The 21,813-nt window shown below is 46.0% G+C and overlaps 1 protein-coding gene across 5 annotated transcripts in view; it reads left to right on the forward strand.

Moving 5' to 3' along the window:
* Window positions 1-355: 355 nt before the first annotated feature.
* LOC133140677 (spectrin alpha chain, non-erythrocytic 1-like) overlaps window positions 356-21,813 on the forward strand; it is a 36,958-nt gene continuing 15,500 nt past the window's right edge. For 2 of the 5 annotated variants that reach the window (XM_061260791.1, XM_061260794.1), the window contains exons 1-27: window positions 408-493; window positions 2,670-2,717; window positions 8,033-8,272; window positions 8,769-8,894; window positions 9,830-9,970; window positions 10,115-10,395; window positions 10,710-10,854; window positions 11,222-11,376; window positions 11,689-11,824; window positions 11,976-12,077; window positions 12,237-12,374; window positions 12,766-12,876; window positions 12,973-13,050; window positions 13,192-13,347; window positions 13,457-13,661; window positions 13,927-14,108; window positions 14,508-14,751; window positions 14,865-14,987; window positions 15,389-15,606; window positions 16,039-16,131; window positions 16,494-16,628; window positions 16,928-17,076; window positions 19,461-19,659; window positions 20,045-20,149; window positions 20,689-20,721; window positions 20,893-20,928; window positions 21,400-21,447. In XM_061260791.1, coding sequence (XP_061116775.1) covers window positions 2,691-2,717; window positions 8,033-8,272; window positions 8,769-8,894; window positions 9,830-9,970; window positions 10,115-10,395; window positions 10,710-10,854; window positions 11,222-11,376; window positions 11,689-11,824; window positions 11,976-12,077; window positions 12,237-12,374; window positions 12,766-12,876; window positions 12,973-13,050; window positions 13,192-13,347; window positions 13,457-13,661; window positions 13,927-14,108; window positions 14,508-14,751; window positions 14,865-14,987; window positions 15,389-15,606; window positions 16,039-16,131; window positions 16,494-16,628; window positions 16,928-17,076; window positions 19,461-19,659; window positions 20,045-20,149; window positions 20,689-20,721; window positions 20,893-20,928; window positions 21,400-21,447 — 3,606 coding nt within the window. In that variant the 5' untranslated portion in view covers window positions 408-493; window positions 2,670-2,690. Of the gene's footprint in view, window positions 494-2,669; window positions 2,718-8,032; window positions 8,273-8,768; window positions 8,895-9,829; window positions 9,971-10,114; window positions 10,396-10,709; window positions 10,855-11,221; window positions 11,377-11,688; window positions 11,825-11,975; window positions 12,078-12,236; window positions 12,375-12,765; window positions 12,877-12,972; window positions 13,051-13,191; window positions 13,348-13,456; window positions 13,662-13,926; window positions 14,109-14,507; window positions 14,752-14,864; window positions 14,988-15,388; window positions 15,607-16,038; window positions 16,132-16,493; window positions 16,629-16,927; window positions 17,077-18,247; window positions 18,308-19,460; window positions 19,660-20,044; window positions 20,150-20,688; window positions 20,722-20,892; window positions 20,929-21,399; window positions 21,448-21,813 lie in introns of all 5 variants that reach the window. The other 3 variants (XM_061260789.1, XM_061260790.1, XM_061260792.1) reach the window with 3 other exon arrangements.

Here is a 21,813-nt window from a genome sequence, read left to right on the forward strand (position 1 = left end):
AGAAATGCCTCTGTAAAGCTTCATCATGCACTCTCCAATATATGTGAGAAATGTGCAGTTATTTGGGGGGGGGGGGGGGGAGTTTAAAATTTACTATGTGAAGATTTAAACCCATATGCTAATTCCTTACTTTAGATATGTAAAGCAGTATAACTTTTACGGTGAGAATGATAATGACAAAGTTTTCAATATGTTGCAAATAATTCCTAATCACTGTTTATTGAACTGGCTAGATAGAACGCTGGGATACAATAGCATTTTTGGACGAACAAATGAAAAATAAACGTTTCAACGCCGTGTGCTTTCGGGGTCGTTTACGCATTGTGTGATTCGACCTTTTTCGTCAGTGTCCGATCTTCGTTCGGCTCGTTGCTGCGGTGTGTGATGTCACCGTCTCACGCAGCGCAATATATCTGATCACAACCGAGCAGAGGACTGCATTTGGGGCTGCTCCTTTTTGTGTCGTTTACAGCGCGAAAGCTTTCCAGAGCAGGTAAGATTCATTAAATATTTAGTTTAAAGCTAGTGCTGCATTGTGTAATATACTGTGTATTTTGCATATACTAACTGCAGTATAATACAGCTTTGAATGTTTAACTTAAACGTTGCCTCCCTACTTCTTAGTCCACTCAAGCTATCGAGCTAGCTAGCTACTAAACTAGCTTTGGTCGGGTTTAGCTACGAGTTAAGTTTAATGCTAATGTGGTTAATTGAGAGAAGTATTTGCTAAATTTCCCTTAATTTTGATTCGTTTATGTTTTACATAATTTAGCGATTATATTTGAATATTGGTTTGTTCTTGCCTGGAAGAGATGTGCTTTCCTGGGACAGACCTTGCTAGCTAGACTAGCAGCTAGATACTACCTAGCTAACTGTTAGCTATTGTTGTACAGTCAAATCTCCGCGAGATCGAGGAGCCGCCCAGCGCCGGTAAGAATTTCATTGAACCAAATGGACAAGACAAATGGCGTAGACAACTGCTGACGAGACCACCAGCCTACTATTGCTCATCTAGCTAGCGAACCAATCAGCAATAATTAACTTAGTTTGGCTCGTAAATTATTTGTGTGTAATTCGCAATATGCAGAGAATGTTCATTCACGTTAAATAATTCATAGGAAAATGTACTGATACTGGTAAAATATGGATAGCTTTTACGCATACCATAATATGATTTAGCAGTAGCCAGTATGGCATTTTCCAGAAACTAATGTTAGCTGACGAGCTTAGAAAACGTTATCTATATATAACGGGTGGTGTTGGCTTATCTTTGCGGCCACTGGTATGTATATAGCTAGCTAGTACACAACACGTAGCTAGATCAACCGTAGAGTAAACGTACGATTCTGCAATAAAGTATGTTAACGTTAACTTACTTGTGGAACACGGTTGTTTGGGTAAAACTAATATAGTTAGGTAGCAACTAACAAACACGTGCAGTACTAGTACACGTGGTAGAACTAGAGTAATTTGTTAGATGAGGGTTAGTAAGTAGCTAGCAAGGCAGTGTCTTACTAACAGGCAGCCACCAACAATCCTCGATGGTCAGTGAATGATCGCAATGGCACAAATACTGTGACGTACCTACACCATGGTGATACAGCATTAAGCTAAACTGTTAAGTGAAAACCCTTAACATAACCAATTGTTTTTTAATGCAGTTACGGCAATGTCACTGCACCTCCTACCACCCAGCCGCATAGCAGTTACGCAGGCCGTAGTTAAATTAGGGCGAACTCTCAATCCACAAACTTTTTGCGAAGACAGTCGTGACCATGTCTGCATTTTAAATGCAAGCGGTATGTGCTTTAAAAGGGCTCAGTTGCCCCTCGGTCTCCTCTCGCCCTGTTCCCTTCTGTCATGTAAGTTAGCTGTCTGAGTCGTGCTCCACCCTGCTCTTCTGGAATGGCAAAGGCATGCGCCCAAAGATAGCCATGTGTTAGGCATGCCGTAGATTCTTAATGACTGCGCGTCTCCCCCTATTAGTTCATTTTGCAGATTACATCTGTAGTTCAGAGTTTATAATATTTCACATATTATTTTGCATTCATTGTTGATACTAGCATTAGTATTCAGTTAGCAATTAAAAAAAATGAATTGGTAGGCGCACCCAGAAACCCCATAAAATGATCATCCTATCAGCTATTGTTTGCTGTATTTGTCGCTTGTCTGTTTGCTCGGTCCTTTGCTTAATAATTTTGTGCATGTGCTACAGCCTTGTCACGCCGGTGATACGATCGGTCTGCCTCGATGGCAGTATTGGACGGTTTACAGTGCGCATTCTGCCAAGCCTCTCATTCCAAGTGCCCCTGATTCTGCGTTGGAATACTGCAAGCTGTTCAGTTTAACTGGTTCACATATCAATGGGTGCTGCAGATGTCCAAGAGAAAAAATGTCAACTGATATTTTTATTAAAGTGACTTATCATTCATAAATAGTATGGATTGATGAACACAATAATAATAAGGGAAGCGAGGACACAGTTATTGTCCAGTCTTGTGTTGGAGTAATATCCTCGCTCTTCATCGTATCCTGTTATCTAACTGCACTGTGTGTATGATCATTTTACATTTTCAAGGGATGATTAAATATGGTGCTGGTCATTTATTACTTTTTTTCCCCTTGACAACACAACTTGCTCAGTATTTAACAGTGATTATGTTCTATAGCCAGCACCTGCACCAGTCACCATGCCTTCCCGTAAACGCAGACAAAAGGTACTGAGTATCGCTCCAGAGTGTATTTGTGTGTCTGTCTGTTGGGTGGTTTTTGCATCCTTTGCAGTTGCGAGAGGTAAGCTTGCATGGGATGTTCTAGAATTCTGAGTAAAAAGTAGTCCAGGGTGGGGAGGGTGGGATAGTCCAGCATGTCAGCGTTCTTGGGAGCTGCATTGGGCCGGACTCTGACTTGGCTTCCTCCCTGCTCTGCTGCGTTACTGCAGGGGCACTGCGTCTGCCTCGAATGCCAGAGACCATGAGCCTGACTCTTCTTTTTCATTAGGATTCCTGAGTCCATCCTTTCTCATTTCTCTACAGCCAGTCCCCTCTTAGCGTTCATGGTCAAATCCATCAGTGCTACCCAGCATACAGGCACTTAACAGGAATGCCTGTTCTGGACTTTGATTATGACTGGCTTGCAGTTGCTCTGAAGTTACTGAGTCATTTCGTCAATAATTGATGACTGTGTTTTAATATTCTCTGCTATGATCATGCAAAATTCAGATATTTCCCCCCTAGTGCTTGAGTGCTGCATGATTCTGGAATGTGTGTGTGTGTGTGTGGGGGGGGGTTCTGCACATGCATATTGTGTTGTACAGCTATTGGACATGCTGGAAATTTGTTTTCATGAAGTAGGCATGTATACTTTTGTGAAAAGGAGTTTCATTTGTCATTTTTCTACATGCCTAACATTTATCCAATGGTTAGGGTCACCAGAGTTTATCCTTGCTCAAGCATTTTCACTGCAGCAGAAGTGCCATGATCAATGTGCTGTCATTGGGCTTCGTATTGATCGGCCTGACCTCTTACAGATCCCACATTGTGTTCACATCTTCACTGCTCGTGTGACGGCAGGTGTCCCTCATACAGTCAGCTGTTTTTCCTGAGACAGTATTTGGGCCATTTGAGCCCCTTGTGCAGCCCTCCGGCTGTTTCCAGTAAATTCCTCAAAGCCTGTAGCCTTCTCCTCGGCTCTCTGTTTGACGTAGGCCTCCGTGCCCCTGGGAACTCTGGAAGGGATGTGACCTCATCCCTTCCCTCCTAACTGCACCCCGCCTATGGGAGTACTCTTGTTTCCTCAGCACGAAGGCATCTCATTGCTGAAAGGTATTGTTTCAGCCAGGACACCCAAATCCGGGGTTTAGTGCTGTAGTGCCTGCTCTTCTTTTATAGTGGAAATCGAGCAGAATTGGATTTTTAGAATTGCCTACTTAAGTCACTGCAGCCCTTTAAGGACATAGTTCATCTTCCGGAAATGTTCAAATATTCCACTTTTTGAAGTTTTTCATTGGTTGCAACCGATTTAAATATCTTTATATCTTTAGTGTCACCTGCACTATACCATACCATTTTTCTTTCTTTCTGCGGTTACAAACCTGTGAAAGCTCCTGTAGCAAACACGAGGAAGTGGGCTGCTCATCTGATATCTGAAAACTCCAGGAAGTGAGCTATCCCATTCTGAGTTAAGACAGAACCTCAGTTTTTTTTTTTTTTTCTCTGGTGAATGAGGAGTTTAGCTTATAAAGTGCTTGAACCAGGAGTTTAGAAATCCCTTTTCACTTGGTGTATTCACACAGTATGCCTAAATAAACACTTTACTCTAGGGTTCATGCTCCAGATGCTGACTTCTCGGAAGCCTATGGTTATTTTCAATTAACTATTTGTCCTAAGCCAATACAGATTTTAGAATTGCCTAGGTGCCCTGTGATATGTGAAGTTACTGTGATAATTCATGGCACAGATTTCCCCTCCCTGCCTCAGTTTCCCCCAGTATCTGGAGACTAGCCCACGTCAGTGATTTAATCACGGGACACTGTGAGTCTATAAATATCAGCTTCACTGCCTTAGAATCTGTGGCATGTTGTAGCAAAAAACACTAATCATGAAGGGGGACCGAGCAAGTAACACCAGTGCTAATACCGTTCTGGCAGAAGCTATTTGACATTTGTGTATAAGCGGTGCTGGTAATGTTTGATTCACCTGAAATGCCTGACTGAATGCTGGAGGTTAATAAACCATTGCCTTGTGGGACTATAGCATAGTCCTTAGCGTCATTATTGCCAGGCAAAACACAATTCTGGGAATGGATCGGCAGTGTAGCATAATGACTGGGGAAGCGCTGTTGCTGCATTGAGCAGGATTCTTAACCTGATTTGCCTCTTAAGTATTCGGCTATATATGTGGCTGGAATGTTTGTCAGCCGCTCTGCGCAAGAGCATCGTTGCCTGAAAATGGGAAATGTTAAAATTCCTTCTGTGTTGATCACAACCCACACCAGCCCTGTGCAGGTCTGAGTTTTGTTGGGCCTGAGTCTTAACGCACAGGGATATGTTTTGTTGGGTCTGAGTCTTAACGCACAGGGATATATGCGTTAATAGCTGAGCTGAAAGCCCTGTGGGATAGGATGCATTGTGTTATGAAGAGGGCCCAGCAGGCCAGCCAGTATCAGTGTTGCAGTGCTGCATGTCATTGCAATGGAATGTGTGTAGCAGCAGCTGTGGGAGTGTTCTTCAATGGGGAGGCCAGGCGGGAGAGAGAGGGCCGTAGTGCGCAGCAGACAGAATGTTCCAGAGCCTGTGCTTATGTGCTGGGGTGTAAACCGGCTGTGGACGGTTAAAAAAAAAAAACAGCAGAAAGGAGGGGCTGCACTCTGGACTACAGGGCAGGGTGGCTCATGGCTATGGGGTTCATTTATGATTTTATGACGTGTACTGTAAATCATTTTGCAAATGAGTTAACCTCCACCTTCTCCAGTGTTCAGAGCCATCGACCATTTTCTCACCAACCCCTGTCCCCCACCCACAAAAATAAAAAATGTTTTTGTTGGGAGATGACAATATTAATGTTTGTCTCAGCTGATAGTCAGCTTTTGCTTGTAGATGAGCCCTCTTTACAGCTCACCCTGCCCTAAGCGGTTATTTCTAATCAGTTGAGCCAATACACAGAACTTCCACAGGAGCCTGTTGCCACTCTCTTAGGATGTAAATGTCCAGGAGAGGTGTGCCCCTGAGACGCTGTGACCAGGAGGTCTAGGCAAGGTGTCGTGTGCCCCCACCCCGGTCTGAATCGTGGACCTGTGTCCTAAATCTTATCGTGCTGGACGACAGCTCAGTGAAACCGGTTTGTTGTCCGGTTTTAATCCCTGGGGAAGCAAGCACTAAATCCCTGGAGGAATGAAGCTGTTCGCAAAGTCAACTGTCACATTATATCAGCCCAGCCTCCTGGTGTGGGGTGGGGGATGGGATGGGATGGGATGGGGAAGGGAAAGGGCAGGGACAGGGGCGGGGTTGGTGTGGAGAACAATGGCAGTGTCGTTGCAGGGTTTTTAAATTTATTTATCCCCTTCATTATCTCTGCCAAGGTTATGGAAATGATGACAGTCTGTCTGTCCGTCCGTGACAGACATCTGCAAAAATAATGTGCTGTGCACATTCATGTTCCCTGGAGGAAGAAATCTATTGATTTTGATGACCTCGTGTTCTTTTGTCCAGTTCCGCCATCAGGCCAAACCTTCAATTTGTGATGGCCGTATCTCAAAAATAATTGGCCCGATTGTTATGAAATTTGCATTGCACATTCATATTCCTGAGAGGAAGAGACATACTGCACGTTTTTAAGGACTGTGTCCACATAGATATGTTTGTGGGGAGCGGTGAATGGCTTATGTTTGCACATGATCCTGAAGTCGGCGTGCCTTTTATGGGATTGCTATGTTATTTCCTTATGCTAATTCTGGCACAGACGCGCACATCGAATTTATGAGCTGTCAGCATTCGTCATCTGACATACCTGGAATACGCTCAAAAACTAAGGTCTGTGCAATCTTCTTGAATCTCATGTTGGTTTTTGGAGGATCTTAAGAACAAAAGAAATAAGAATTTAAGAGAGATTTGTGAATGAGCCATTTTCTGGGATTATTTCTGGAATCAGAATACCAGTTGCTGATGTTTGGGCAAGTGCAGTTTCATGGCTGTATAGGAATACCCTTCTGATCCCTTGCATACAAATGTGTTCACCAGTGAACTGCACTGGACTGGCCAGTTCTGCTGTATGGAGTGCTTTGGCAGAGTGGAATGTTGCTGCTGTCAGCTGATTCCCATTTGATAGAGCAGTGAATGGGAGCCTGACGCTGCCCCTGTGCTGTCTCCCAGGATATCCACAAAGGGGCCTTTTATTCGGCCAGGCCTCCCTGCAGCATGGCATCCTGCCTCTCTCTCCAGTTGGCCCAAATGAGCTTGTGCTTTTTTCCATTTTATTTGCCGTCAGTGGCCTTGGGTTGACTGCCTCTTTTCATGAATTGTCTCTTGGTCGCTCTTTTATACCACCATCCCCAAAGACAATGTGTGATTGTGTGTTAGCGGGGCTCGAGGTAAAATCTAAAGAAAGTCAAGTGTTTGCTAGAGACCAATATGTCAGGGGGGAGCCACCCCATGTCGTTTTTTTCTCTGTTGGCTTTTTTTCACTTCTTGGTAACTGTTGTGTAACAGTAAGTAACTGCACTAGTTCTTTCACAGTTCACATTCCTGTTAGCCTCAGTGGTGAACATTGATTATTTTGTTCTGTGTGAACCATGGAGAACGGCTCTTCTGGAACACTGGAATAGCTATGGAATTGAAAGGACAGTCTACTTACTTGACTGCATCCTCGAAGTGTGATGGATGGTGACTGTCACTGGGTGCGGTTCACCAGGTTGTAAACGACAGAGAGGGCAGTCTGCTCTACAGTCTACCCCCTCCCCCGCTGTAGTCCACCACCCCCGCTGCCCTGTCCCCACCCCTGTTTCATCTGCCACTTGTGTCCCCTGCTGCTTCCCCAGGGAAAAACAGCTGTGAAAACCATTAGGAATTTACCATGTGGTTGAGTAAAATCAGCTTTTGTCATACTGTCTATGAAAACCTCCGATGTTTATGGTGTATTGTAGCATGGAAATGAATGCGTTCCTGATCAGCTGGGCTGAGACTTGGTATAAAATGCCTCATCATTCTATAGGCTACCAGATTAAAAGAAAGGCTGTCCATTTTATAATAGCAACAAATGGCTAGCCAGGTAGCTGGATGTATCATCGGTGCGAAGGTGAAGATTCTGTGTGGACTAGATCGCCAAAATCACACATTGTAAGGTGGTTTCACTGCAGTTTATCTGCAAAGACCTCAGTCATTGTTCTGTGTCTTATTGTGGAAATTGAAAAAAACAGAATTCATTGGTAGGTATCTTTTTCAATGGTTGCCTATTCGCCTTGGTCTTCTTTAATGAACGAGTAGGCTGATATTTTCCCACCCTCTGTGCTTTTGGTGTCTTTGGTGCTGCTTGGTCAGAAAATGGAGGCCAGTGGGGTGAAAGTGTTGGAGACTGCCGATGACATCCAAGAGCGCAGGCAGCAGGTGCTGGACCGCTACCGGCGGTTCAAAGACCTCTCCACGCTGCGCCGGCAGAAGCTGGAGGACTCGTACCGCTTCCAGTTCTTCCGCCGAGACGCCGACGAGCTGGAGAAATGGATCATGGAGAAGCTGCAGATCGCTTCCGACGAGAACTACAAGGACCCCACCAACCTGCAGGTGAGAGCCAAAACATCCTAATAATAATAATGTCCATCTCTCCCCCAGTGTGCTGCCTGAGCTGGTTTAGCCATGGATTTAATGAAAAATTCAGATTAAAAAGGTTTTTCCCCTACCTCTGAAGGTGCACCCACTAGGTGTAACACTAAAGACGTTGTGTAGCAATATGTTTATATGAATTCAGAGATGCCTAGCACAATAATGGCAGGACCAGATTGGTTTACGTGTTGTCCTAGATTTATGTAATTCACCAATAATTGTACTTGTATCTGCGGGTTCCATGATTAGATGTTTGTACGTAGATGCCTATCATTTGGGGATTGTAATTTTCACAGCGAGGGTCCTGTTTTGAATTATATATTTGGTTTAGATTTCATGCATGCGAGTGTCTTTGAGTATGCACTTGTAAGTACAGTAAGCCCTGTGGACAGCGATGACCTGCGGTGCTAATCCCCTGTCTTCCTGCCTGGCGTGACCGTACATCTCTCTCCCACAGGGAAAGCTGCAGAAGCACCAGGCCTTCGAGGCAGAAGTGCAGGCCAACGCTGGTGCCATCATCAAGCTGGACGAGACCGGCAACCTGATGATCACTGAGGGCCACTTTGCCTCCGAGATCATCAGAGTAAGAGTTTGCTTCAGGCTTTTATCATCAAAATGGCAGTTAAGAATAAATATCCTTTAAAATACTGAAATCTTTTAGTATATCCATAATAAAACGGCAGATCTTTTTGGAAAAAAGACATGTCAAAGGGAACTTCACTGCGTAAATACAGTGCTGTTAGTTTGCACTCCTAGAGAAAGCAGGTTTTGGCCATTTTGGCAAAATACACATTTGCTAAAGAGGTGGCGGTTACAGGAAACAGGAAGTTTTAGCAACAGCATATGCAAGTTACCGGTTTACATTTCCTACAAGCTATGAGCTGTTTTCAGCTGCCTAATCCACAATAATTGTATTGTAATTCAATTGGGGGAAGAACAGTCATTTCTCTCAAAAATAGACTTTAGACAGTATTGGAAAAATAAATGAGATGATCATTTGGCAGTAATTGGCCAAATGCACATGTAATATTGGGGGGAAATGCTGACACACTGCAGCCTACTGTACACTTTATAGTTGTAAAGTGACTGATTGCTGGCAAGTTTTGTTCGTGAGAGGTGAACCTAACTCCCCTGTGTTTGGTACAGTCTTTCATGCCCCACCGGACTGCTCAGTGACCCAGTGTAAAAAGTGTCTGTTAAGGTTTACCATAAGCAAGTAGGTGCTTGGGTGTGGTGCTGTCATTTCAGATCTGCTTTCTCTGTTTCTTCCCTTCAGAAAGGCTTTAGACTTGCAGTGCTTCATCTGCACCATTACCGTGTGCCCCTTATATTTGCATGCACTGATGTTTGGAATTGAATCATAATGTAGATAATACATTTTAGCGAATATCCGGGTACGCGGTCTCTTCCTCCCTGTGTCCAGGGAGCTCCTCTGGTGTGGTAATGTCTGGCGTTGTTTGTCAGAAAGCGTTGATGTTGCGCTGTAGCCATGACGGGGTGGTTGTGTGGCTCTGTCAGATGCGTCTGGAGGAGCTGCACAGACTGTGGGACCTGCTGCTGCAGAAGACCAGGGAGAAGGGAGACCGGCTCCTGCAGGCCCAGAAGCTGGTGCAGTACCTGAGGGAGTGCGAGGATGCCCTGGAGTGGATCAGTGACAAGGTAAGCACGCTACGCTAATACACCTCCATGCACAAATGCACCGTATTACAGACGCACCCAGGCATACGTGTAGACGCCTCGCATTCAGACGCACAACCCCAGTGTTTTGTGGGTGATGGACGGAGCTCTTTGGCGCCTGTGCAGGAAGCCATCGTCACCTCAGAGGAGCTGGGTCAGGACCTGGAGCACGTGGAGGTCCTGCAGAAGAAGTTTGAGGAGTTCCAGACGGACCTGGCGGCTCACGAGGAACGTGTCAACGATGTCAACCAGCTGGCCGGCAAGCTGGTCCAGGAGTCCCACCCGGAGGTGGAGCTGATCGTGAGGAAGCAGGATGAGGTCAATGCTGCCTGGAAGAGGCTGAAGGGCCTGTCCCAGCAGAGACAGGGGAAGCTGTTTGGGGCTGCCGAGGTCCAGCGCTTCAACAGGTACGCCTCCTCTCCCCCTGGCCAAGGAACCTGACTGATCCTCCTGGGACTTGGCCTGAGTTGTGCAAAAAGTCAGACGTGCCACCCTTTCTTCCTCCCTTTGAAAGCTAATTTGCCCTATATTTGTAGCTTAATGCAAAGCACCCATGAAACTGAATAAACCTTTTCCCTGTTATACGGTGTGACTTGTATTTCTTTTTGTCGTGGAATATCTAGCGTTATGAGAGAGGGATTTGTGTTTTGATTGTACGGAGACGGAGCAGTGGGGGAGACAGTTTGCGGAGGATTTTCTGATGAGGATTTTGGCCCTGTAGGGATGTGGACGAGACGATCAGCTGGATCAAGGAGAAGGAGCAGCTGATGGCATCGGATGACTTTGGGCGTGACCTGGCGAGTGTGCAAGCGCTCCTTCGCAAGCACGAGGGCCTGGAGAGAGATCTGGCTGCCCTAGAGGACAAGGTCAGTGCATGGTCTTTGACCATGTGTGCAGAGGAGAGGACAAAATTATTGGCTGTTAGAATACATTTAATCAATGTAGTTAGTTCTTACCTTTAAAAAAATAAAGCACAAGTCAGCAACGAATCCGCTAGCTGTTATTGTTCGACATAAGTCGCATCCATTTGTATTAAAAAGGCATTTAAAATTGCTCAACAGTAACTGTTCGCTGCAAATGTACATACTTCACCACAAACATTCGCTGTCTTGAACGCTAACCTGGTTCGCTAACCTTGCTAACAGTGCGGTTAATTTCCGCACTTCTTGCTGCGCTTCGTGAGCTTTGTGTTTGGAGGATGAGGACGTGTGAAATGGTGTACCGTTTGGGCAGGTGAACACCCTGGGCTCCGAGGCCGAGCGGCTGCAGCAGACCCACCCCCAGAACGCCTCTCAGATTCACCTGAAGAGGGACGAGCTCATCACCAACTGGGAGCAGATCCGCACGCTGGCCGCCGAACGCCACGCCCGCCTCAACGACTCGTACAAGTGAGCACCAGCTGCGTCAAAACACTTTCCACTCAAATTTGTACATTTCCTCAATTTCACAAATTCACTAATGTGTTTGGATAGGTAAAAAAATTCAAAATAAATGCTGGATTGTAGAATTGCCAGTGTAGATTCATTATATATTGGCTAATGGTTATGGCATGTGAAGCAAAGCAAATCTCATAGCATTTACTATTATCAAAATCTGTCTGTTTTATTTTTATTAATCACAATTTTCCAAAGCGCTCAGTTTTGATAGCACTGACAGCCCTTCCAGAAAATGACTTCAGTGCTCCCTTTCACCCCCTATAGTCTGCAGCGCTTCACTGCGGATTTCCGTGACCTGACCAGCTGGGTGACTGAGATGAAGGCCCTGATCAATGCAGATGAACTGGCCAATGATGTTGCTGGGGCAGAGGCCCTGCTGGACCGTCACCAGGAGCACAAGGTGAATGTCCAAACCTGTCACCAAGAGTGTCTCATTGCATAGCTGAACCAAAGAAGGCTGTTCAAAATGGAGGTTCAGATGCTCCTGTGTTGCCATTTCACACTGTGTCAGTCGTATGAGTGTGCCCTAATCGGTGTTGGGTTTCTTCCAGGGAGAGATCGATGCCCATGAGGACAGCTTCAAAGCCACCGATGAAGCTGGTCAGGCCCTCCTGAACACCGGACACTATGCCTCTGATGACGTGAAGGAGAAGGTAAGGTTTCATGCTTAATCTTCATGTAGTTATCTCTTTCCCACCCCCAGCTATTGTAGTATATGCTACACTTCTACATAGTCTGCATTTGGTGATGTGTCACCCTGTGGAGGGGGTTAGTCTGTGCCTTCTGACCGGGGCTTTTGGGCCTCTGTGCAGCTGGGTGTGCTGACTGAGGAGAGGGAGTCTCTGCTGGAGCTGTGGGAACTACGCAGGCAGCAGTATGAGCAGTGCATGGACCTGCAGCTCTTCTACAGGGACACCGAGCAGGTGGACAACTGGATGAGCAAGCAGGAGGTGGGTCCCGTTCAACACACATCCACTCGCATGCATATTCACTGTCCCCGGCGGGCGATGCCTTTTAGAGCCTGGCTGGAGATCACAACATGCCCGATTACAAATAGACTGAAAAATGAAGCAAGTAGCACAGTGTTTAGTAGATTATTAGTGTTGTAATACATCAGTCTTGCAGGGGAAGAATATTGATTTTTTTTTTTTGATACGTACAGAGAAATATAGACACGTTATTTGACATAATGTAATTCTACAATTGGTTTAATTCTAGTACCCTGTTTTTGTCAGGTGTCTTCATGTTTTACACACCGAACACAGAGGGAGAATACTTTAGACCTGCCCATGAGCACCATTTGTCTGTATTTAAAGTGAGTAATGAACTGGTCTCCTCCAGGCTTTCCTTCTGAACGAAGACCTGGGCGACTCCCTGGACAGCGTGGAGGCCCTTCTGAAGAAGCACGAGGACTTTGAGAAATCTCTCAGCGCACAGGAGGAGAAGATAACTGTGAGTGGCCCCTTCGGCTTTATAGCCATCCTGTGCTTCCCCATGGTGAACTGAGTGGGGACTTTAATTTACTCTTTTCTATTTTGTGCTCTATAGGCCCTGGATGAATTTGCCACCAAACTCATTCAGAACGACCACTACGCCAAGGAGGATGTGGCCACTCGCAGAGATGCGGTGAGTGCAGGGAAGAGGAGAAACGTCAACTGGCTTCATCCATTCATTCAGTCACACACACTTTATTCCCACAGTCGTTAGTAGCAGTAGCAGAAGCGGTTCTGCGGGACTTCCTGTCATTAAATGTGCATAACTCTGCAGCTGCTGAGCCGACGCAATGCCCTCCACGAGCGCGCTCAGTCCCGCCGCGCCGCCCTGGAGGACTCCTTCCACCTGCAGCAGTTCTTCCGCGACTCGGACGAGCTCAAGAGCTGGATCAACGAGAAGATGAAGACCGCCACTGACGAGGCCTACAAGGCAAGGACCGAGCTTTTTTTTATTCTCACTGATAAACTGCATTCACATTTCTTTCTTTTGCACATTTTGAGGTCATATCCTGTTTTGACCTTGACCCATTTCTCCCCAGGATCCATCCAACCTGCAGGGAAAAGTGCAGAAGCACCAGGCCTTTGAGGCCGAGCTCTCGGCCAATCAGAGCCGCATCGACGCCCTGCAGAAGTCTGGGCAGGAGCTGATCGATGCCAATCACTACGCCTCTGACGAGGTGTCTGATCGCATGGACGAGGTCAGCACCATGTGGAAGAAACTGCTGGAGGCCACTGAGCTCAAAGGTTAGAGACTGACGAGCCCTCCCTCGAAGAGGTGCATTCAATTTCTGCCCCTTTGCCAATTTGTGTTGAGTACTATATATGAATATGGCATAATCTTAATCTAATTAAAAATGTCATTATGCCACTGTTCGTAGTAGCATGTTTTAGACCTGGAAGTAACCTGAAAGTCATGAATTGTTCTTTACAATTGACCTGACAAGGAAGTTCATGTGAGGGTGTCACGCCAAAAAGATCACGCAAATCAGCCTGTGCTGTCTCTTTACAGGCATCAAGCTTCGCGAGGCCAACCAGCAGCAGCAGTTCAACCGCAACGTGGAGGACATCGAGCTGTGGCTGTACGAAGTGGAGGGTCACCTGGCCTCAGACGACTACGGCAAGGACCTGACCAGCGTGCAGAACCTGCAGAAGAAGCACGCCCTGTTGGAGGCTGATGTGGCAGCACACCAGGTATCTGTTCAGGAATCTCACCAGAGGGGAAGTATAGTGTTTATGGCTGATGATAATGATTAGTCAGAGATGTCTGGAATGTGACCAGCAGGTCATATTACGTAAGTGCACTTACAGGAAACAAGGTCGGGTGGAGCGTTCAGCTTAAGGTCCATCAGCAGTCATCTAGCTCGTCTAATAAAAATAAGTGGTAGCCAGTGCTGGAGAACCCAGTGCTAAAAAAAACCCAAGTGCCCCACCGAACAACACATTTCATTTACTTGGAAAGTAAACCTTATTCAGCAGTAGCAGCATTGTCTGAGGAATCTGAATAGAAACTGGCTTGTTCACTGTCTGAGCCTGTGAGAATGAATACGTGTCATTCAGACAGCCACAGACTGAAGCCCTCTCTCCCAACAGGACCGCATCGATGGCATCACCATCCAAGCGCGGCAGTTCCAGGAGGCGGGCCACTTCGACGCCGACAACATCAGCAAGAAGCAGGAGGCGCTGGTGGCCCGCTACGAGGCGCTGAAGGACCCCATGGCCGCCCGCAAACAGAAGCTGTCCGACTCCCTGCGTCTGCAGCAGCTGTTCCGCGACGTGGAGGATGAGGAGACCTGGATCCGTGAGAAGGAGCCCATTGCGGCGTCCACCAACAGGGGTCAGTGTTGCAGACTGAAACCGCACTCCTAGGGCATGGCGGTTTCAGCCGCTCCAGGTTTGATTAAGAGAGCTTAGTGCGCTGTGCTGAATGCGTCCTCTCACCCCTCCCAGGGAAAGACCTGATCGGTGTCCAGAACCTTCTGAAGAAGCACCAGGCGCTGCAGGCTGAGATCGGAGGACACGAGCCCCGCATCAAGGCTGTCACTCAGAAGGCCGAGGCCATGGTGGAGGAGGGTAGGCTCTCCTGTTCCCCGCTCAGTCACAATACAAACACATAAAAATGTTGGGTGTTCGTATAAACCAACACACACCCTTTTCATATTCTAATATGCAAACAGATTGTATTCAATCCACTCATGTCCTTATATATAAAAGCACCCTGACCCACGGCATACATTTTTGGAAGGTTGGTTTCATTGATATAATAATAATTGGAGCATAGATGATTGTTTGTTTTTCAATCCTCTTTATATATACCAAAGCCATATGGTACAGTTATTACTGCGTACATAGAGGCCCCTTATGGCAGATATTCTCATGGTAAAAATGAAAGCATTCCCTGCCATTGTGAGACTGAGGCGCTTGTACTGAGGTGGTTGTTAAAGGCTGCGTCGCCCCGCGCTCCCTGCCCTCAGGCCACTTTGCCGGGGAGGACGTGAAGGCCAAGCTGGGCGAGCTGAACGGCCGCTGGGACTCTCTGAAGGGGAAGGCGTCGCAGCGGCGGCAGGACCTGGAGGACTCCCTGCAGGCTCAGCAGTACTTCGCCGACGCCAACGAGGCCGAGTCCTGGATGAGGGAGAAGGAGCCCATCGTGGGGAGCACCGACTACGGCAAGGACGAGGACTCTGCCGAGGTGAGCGGGAGGAGCTCAGAGGAGCAGGGAGAGGACCGCAGAAAGGCTGCTACTGCTTGTGATGTTCATATTTGATGATGAACAGTAACGGTAGATTGATAAAAAAAGATGGTTACTTTTATATAGCACTTTTCTCACACTCGAAGCACTTTACAGTTACAGATGAGGGGGAATTTGCCTCAACCACCACCAATGTGCAGCACCCACCTGGGTGACTCAATGGCTGCCATTTTGTGCCAGAATGCTCACCAAAAATCAGCTGGAGAGGGAGAGAACTTGTTTTTTGGCAATTGTTTTTTGTGATCTTTAATGACCACAGTGAGCCAGGGCCGATTGACCTGCTTCTGGTGAATCAAATGGACGGCACTGGTTTCGGGGGGGGTCCTCTTCTGACAGGCAGTTAATGAATTTGTACTCATTCCCATCCCACAGGCCCTGCTGAAGAAGCATGAAGCCCTGATGTCTGATCTTAGTGCTTATGGGAGCAGCATCCAGGCCCTGAAGGAACAGGCCCAGTCCTGCAGGGTGAGTGGAAATGAAATTTTGAAAATGTAAATTAAAATGTGTGGAAATTACATTGAAAAATTTGGGTATTGATACTTCAAAAAGTAACATTGCATTGTAATTTTGTCAAGTGGGTGGAGTTGGTCTCAGGATTGTGATGCCATACTTTTAAGAGTGAATACTTTGTTATATCTACAGGAGTTTCTTTCTTTTGGCATAATGCATGGAAATTCTGAATCGAGTACATATGTTTCTGCTTAATATACCTGGACTCAAAAATGGAAAAGGTTGTAGTGTAGAGCTGTTTACAAGATGGTAACTGTCCCAATAGCATTGTGTGTATCGTAGTGTTGAGCCTTCTTGCCTACCTGTTTTTCCACCAGCAACAAGTGGCACCCACAGATGATGAGACGGGCAAGGAGCTGGTGCTGGCTCTGTACGACTATCAGGAGAAGAGTCCCCGCGAGGTCACCATGAAGAAGGGGGACATCCTCACCCTGCTCAACAGCACCAACAAGGTACAGCGGCCTCGCTTTTACACATTATTCTTTTATCTGATGTGTTGCATGTGGTTGCACTACAAGTTAGTTGTAGTTTTCATGCCTCACAGAACTGTGATTTCCCTTGTGCTTAGTTTTGATCTTCCATAAGGCTGCTGTGATGTGACTAGTCAAGTACTATTACTTTTGATGTTTATGCTTAATGTTTGACATGAGCATAAGCCTCCGGTCTAGGAATACGATGTGATGCTTCCACATTTCCACCACGCCTGCAAGAAAACAGATTTAGTTCATTCCGTGGTAACCCTGCCCCACAGGACTGGTGGAAGGTGGAGGTGAACGACAGGCAGGGCTTTGTGCCAGCCGCCTATGTGAAGAAGCTGGACCCCACCCAGTCCGCATCCCGCGAGAACCTTCTGGATGAGCAGGGCAGCATCGCCCTGCGGCAGGAGCAGATTGACAATCAGTAAGGCCTCCAAATCCGCTAGCAGCCATTGTGTTCTCTCTCTCTACACTCTGCAGGGACCTCTGATGCCTTCCACATAAGCGCATTGTGCGTTTGTAGATAAAAACGGGGGTTATCCTTATCAATAAGTTTGTTTCCTTGATCCAGATGAATTGGTTTCAGTGTGCTGCTAAAGATGCTTGCTCGGGTGCACAGGTGCTTGTGGTGCACTCTGACATTGTAATTACTTTTACACAATTTAGCAAGTTCTACCATTACCTAATAGATGTGCAGCTTTGCATTTGAATGATTTCTAGATGCAGATAATGTGGTGATTTAAATGCGCAAAAGCACATAGCCACCTTATGGTCAGATTCTGCAGACTTTAAAAAAATATGATTTATTGATGGCAGGGCCTTTCTCAAGGGCAGCGGGATTCATTAGTTAGGGAATACAAATCATTAATTGGCTCGGTGCCTAGGCTGTAGCTATGTGTTGTGCATTTTAATGCATCTTTGAATCATTATTTTGTATTCAGTTTACTTCTGTGTATAGTAATTAATTGTTCATCTCCATGTGGTTCTCACATTTGTATGAGTTGGAAGATGGCCACCCAGATGGTTAAAATGTGTGAGTTCAGTGAAAGCAAAGTGTTACAAGTATTGTGAATGTGTTTGAACAAGAGCATTTGGAACTGTTTTTCTCACCTCCTTTTCATCCAAATAACAGTAAGAAGCTTTGGCACCTCATGTTGAAGAATATAGAAACTCTGTGTAGCAGATTTTTTATAAGGTCTTTCTGTAAGAGCAGGGAAACTGCACGCAGTACAGATAGAGTCCATTCAGAAGTACAGGGTATCACCAGTTAGTGAGCCGAGAATGCTCCATAGAAGGTTGTGCTTTGTTTAATCCAGCCTGTGTAATGTATCCACACAGCACATGTATTCCTATGGATCCAACACACCGTTCACCCATTATCCATTTCTAAATTTGCTTCCACAGCAAGTTGGAGACTCCATCTTAATTTCATCTTCTTTCATAACCATTAACTTTAGATTTCTCTCCTGAACGTCACCGTCCAGCAGAAAGAACACTGCTCTTCAGTGCCGTGCTTCTGACTAACCTGCTGGGCTTTTCTCTGTCTGTCTCTCTCGTCCTTCTCTAACCGCTCACGCCTGCGTGTGTCTGCGCAGGCCTCTGGTCACCAAGGAGGCCTGCAGCGTGTCTGTGCGCATGACGCAGGTGGTGGAACTGTGAGTAGGACCCCTCACTCCTCCATGCCTCTGTGTTTGACGTGGGACAGTCCACTCCAACGCCACCGCCCGTCAGCCTGTCCCCCGTCACTTTCATCGCCTGTATTTTTTGCTGACTCTTGTTTTTATTTTTATTTTTTTTATATGTATATTTTCCCCCCTTACCCTTTTCTTTTTATCGCTTGTATTAAATGTACATTTTTTCTGTTGTGTTTATTAGTGCTCAGATGTCGCGATGCCCTCTCACCCTCCACTGAGCACTCGAGCTGTGCATCATGTGACTCCGTGTGAGTGGAGGTGGGCGGAGCACAAAGCAGTTTCCTTGATCCTCTGGCCGTCTACAGTGGGCTCCAGAATTATTGGCACCCCTGACTGGCAATGCACCAAAAATATTTAATGAAAATAAATAAACAATATAATTATTGAGAGAAACTCAAAAATGCCAACGTGAAAAATGCGGTGCTTTCAGTGCACCAAGTACTAAACCAGGGGTGCCAATAATTATGGATATTTTTGGTTTTGGTGAAATCTATTTTTGTATTAAATTTGTTTGGTTGGTTCCATTGAAACAATACCAATGCCAGTACTACTGGAGCCCACTGTATGTGTAATTTCCCCCGTGAAATTCTTTGGCTTTCTGCCTATCTTTCATCACACCCTTCCTCGGGATGCTCGGCCCTATTTTATACCACTGCTGTTCTGCCTGTAGACTCATTCAATCATTGTGACTGTGGAGTGCCTTTTGTGCTTTGTGTTGTGGTGGTTGTATGTCCCTCATCTTCGTATTTATAAATAAAGTATTTTACCTTTTTTTCTTTCCAAGTTTAAAACATATGTGATTTGCCACAGTATCTATGTGACATGCAGTCTTGCATTTTTAATTTAGGTTTCTATGTGGAGTTTCCTTTTATATCCTGATATACATAAAAGTCAGTCAGTGGCAGTTTCTTCCAAGTCCATTGTATTGAAGCCCATTCAATCTTCCACAAAATATAATTGAAGCTGTGATGTCATCAAAGATTAGCAGGAAGCTACATAACTACCCGAGTGAACTACTGACTGTTAGCTTCCTGTCTCTGTATGTAAAGGTGTTGGGTGGTTTAAATGGCTGCGAAAAGCGACAGGTTCTTACCCTCCTCTCTCCCTCTCTCAGGTACGGCGCTCTGGAGGAGCTGGGCAGTAAGCGTAAGGACATGCTGGAGAAGAGCTGTAAGAAGTTCATGCTGTTCCGCGAGGCCAACGAGCTGCAGCAGTGGATCAACGAGAAGGAGAGCGCGCTCACCAACGAGGAGGTGGGCTCCGACCTGGAGCAGGTGGAGGTGCTGCAGAAGAAGTTTGACGACTTCCAGAAGGTAGGAGACGGGCGGTTCGGTCTGTTCGGTCAGTTCGCTCCCATAACTGAAAAGGGTTCTGCCACCCGCATGCTTTCATTTCCATAGAAGTATGCATGTTTTGGCATCTAACTGCTCTTCGTTAGAGCTGTTTGTAACATGATTTCCCACGGGACATCACGTATGTCTTCGCATAATTATCGGATGAAGTTGCTTAAACGTTAACACCGAGAGATACCACAGGGGCATTGGGCTCTGGGGGCAGGGTTTGGGACACGCCTCCATCGCTGCTCTTTGTGAACGTGTTTGTGGGCGTTTTAGATGGTAGAACCAGGAAGAGAACGCTGATGCGTGTGGGTAAGCGCAGTGACGGGCAGTCACAGCCGGGTGTGTTTGTGCTTCCCAGGATCTGAAGGCCAACGAGTCTCGGCTCAGGGACATCAACAGCGTGGCGTCGGAGCTGGAGTCAGAGGGCCTGATGGCTGAGGACGCCCCCGTCATGCAGGCCCAGGTGAGGCCCGGCGACGCTGCTGCTGAGTAACGACAGCAAGGCTGTACACCCCTGTGTGAATTTACCTCATCCGACCTCTTCTGTAGTTTGTTCTATGACATTGGTATGCATATTTTTGTACGTCGCTTTAAATTAAAGCTTCTGTTAAAAAAAAAGAAAAAAAAAAGTTATGGGCAAGGGAACCAAGGTTGGAAATCAAGTGCTGAATCTACTTCGGAACGCAAAGCTTTTGTGCTTGGGTGTGTGTGTGTGTGTGTGTGTGTGTGTGTGTGTGTGTGTGTGTGTGTGTGTGTGTGTGTGTGTGTGTGTGTGTGTGTGTGTGTGTGTGTGTGTGTGTGTGTGTGTGTGTGTGTGTGTGTGTGTGTGTGTGTGTGTGTGTAATTATTTTAGTGTTAGGGGTCTGTAAAATCTTCACATCTTTACTGCCATTTAGTAGATCTTCTTATCAAGCGTCCACTAACATTCCCTATGTATACAGTCTAGTCTAGTCTATGGATTAGTTGGTCATTCTTTCTTCTCTTTCCCCCCGTGCCCCTCAGCAACAAGAATTGTTGGGAGCTGCACCAGGAAAGGTAAGGCTCTTCATGTTGATGCTATAAAATCTGTAAAGGAATGGAAAAACAACGCTCACCTCATTATAAATTAAAAACAACGCTCGCATCATCCACAGTACATTTCAAACTTTACTGCCTGCTTCTGATCCTGTTTCGATTTCTTCTTTTTTTTTTTTTGTGTGTGTGCAGGATGAAGCTGATTCAAAAAATGTTTCACCGTGGAAGGTAAAAAGATTTTTCTGACCTCTGTCAGCTGCAAGAAAGGGCACTTGGGCTACAGCATTTGGTGCACAAATATTGTTTGAATGTATCCATTGATACTAGTGTTGTATCGCACCCATCTGATCCCAGGTCTTTCTTCCACTTCAATGTAAAGTCCTTGTGCACTTTTGATACTATAGTATTTTTTATTCTTGTGATATATGCTGCTATGTACAATTTATATGGCACATTGTCTAATAATATATGGCTTTGAGGAGGAATATTAAAATGTTTGAGTACGCAAGGACTTTCAGGATTGCATTGCATTGGGTGTTTGTGGTGGATGAGGATTATGCATTCTGTCCTCTAGGTGTAGAGGTTTGGGGCTATGGGAATGTAAAACCTGCTTCTTGTCTAACATGGTGACTCTTTTGACTTGGTGTGGTGTTCTTTTTTTCCCCTTCTTTCTTCTGCTCTTATTTTATTTTGATCTAGTCTGTACGCTTGACTGTACAAACGGTGGCTAACTTTAATACCATCAAGGTAAGAGTTTTTAGTCCCCTCCCATCATCTGTCCTTGTCCGTCTCCTGAATCATGGCCCGCCCTTAGGGTCTGCCACATGTCAGTCAGTCACCTGTCTTTGTCTATGTGGAATCCCGCTGTGTTCCCACTCCCACATCTCCATGTTCCTAATGGGTGCCATCAGTCCATTTCAGTTCTTTTTTTATCTTCACCCTTTCCACTCAAAGCTTAGCTAGGACCAGAAGAAAGCACAAAATGAAGGTACTCAACGGCAGTCTGTAAATTTCATGGACTTGCTGATTGGAAGTTAATGACATCATCAGAAGACCTGTGTCTGTCTGTTCCATCCCTTCTACAGCACCATTCCCCTCCCTGTGTTCCTCCTG

The sequence above is a fragment of the Conger conger genome, chromosome 11 (genome assembly GCF_963514075.1).
Source record: "Conger conger chromosome 11, fConCon1.1, whole genome shotgun sequence".
Lineage (NCBI taxonomy): Eukaryota > Metazoa > Chordata > Actinopteri > Anguilliformes > Congridae > Conger > Conger conger.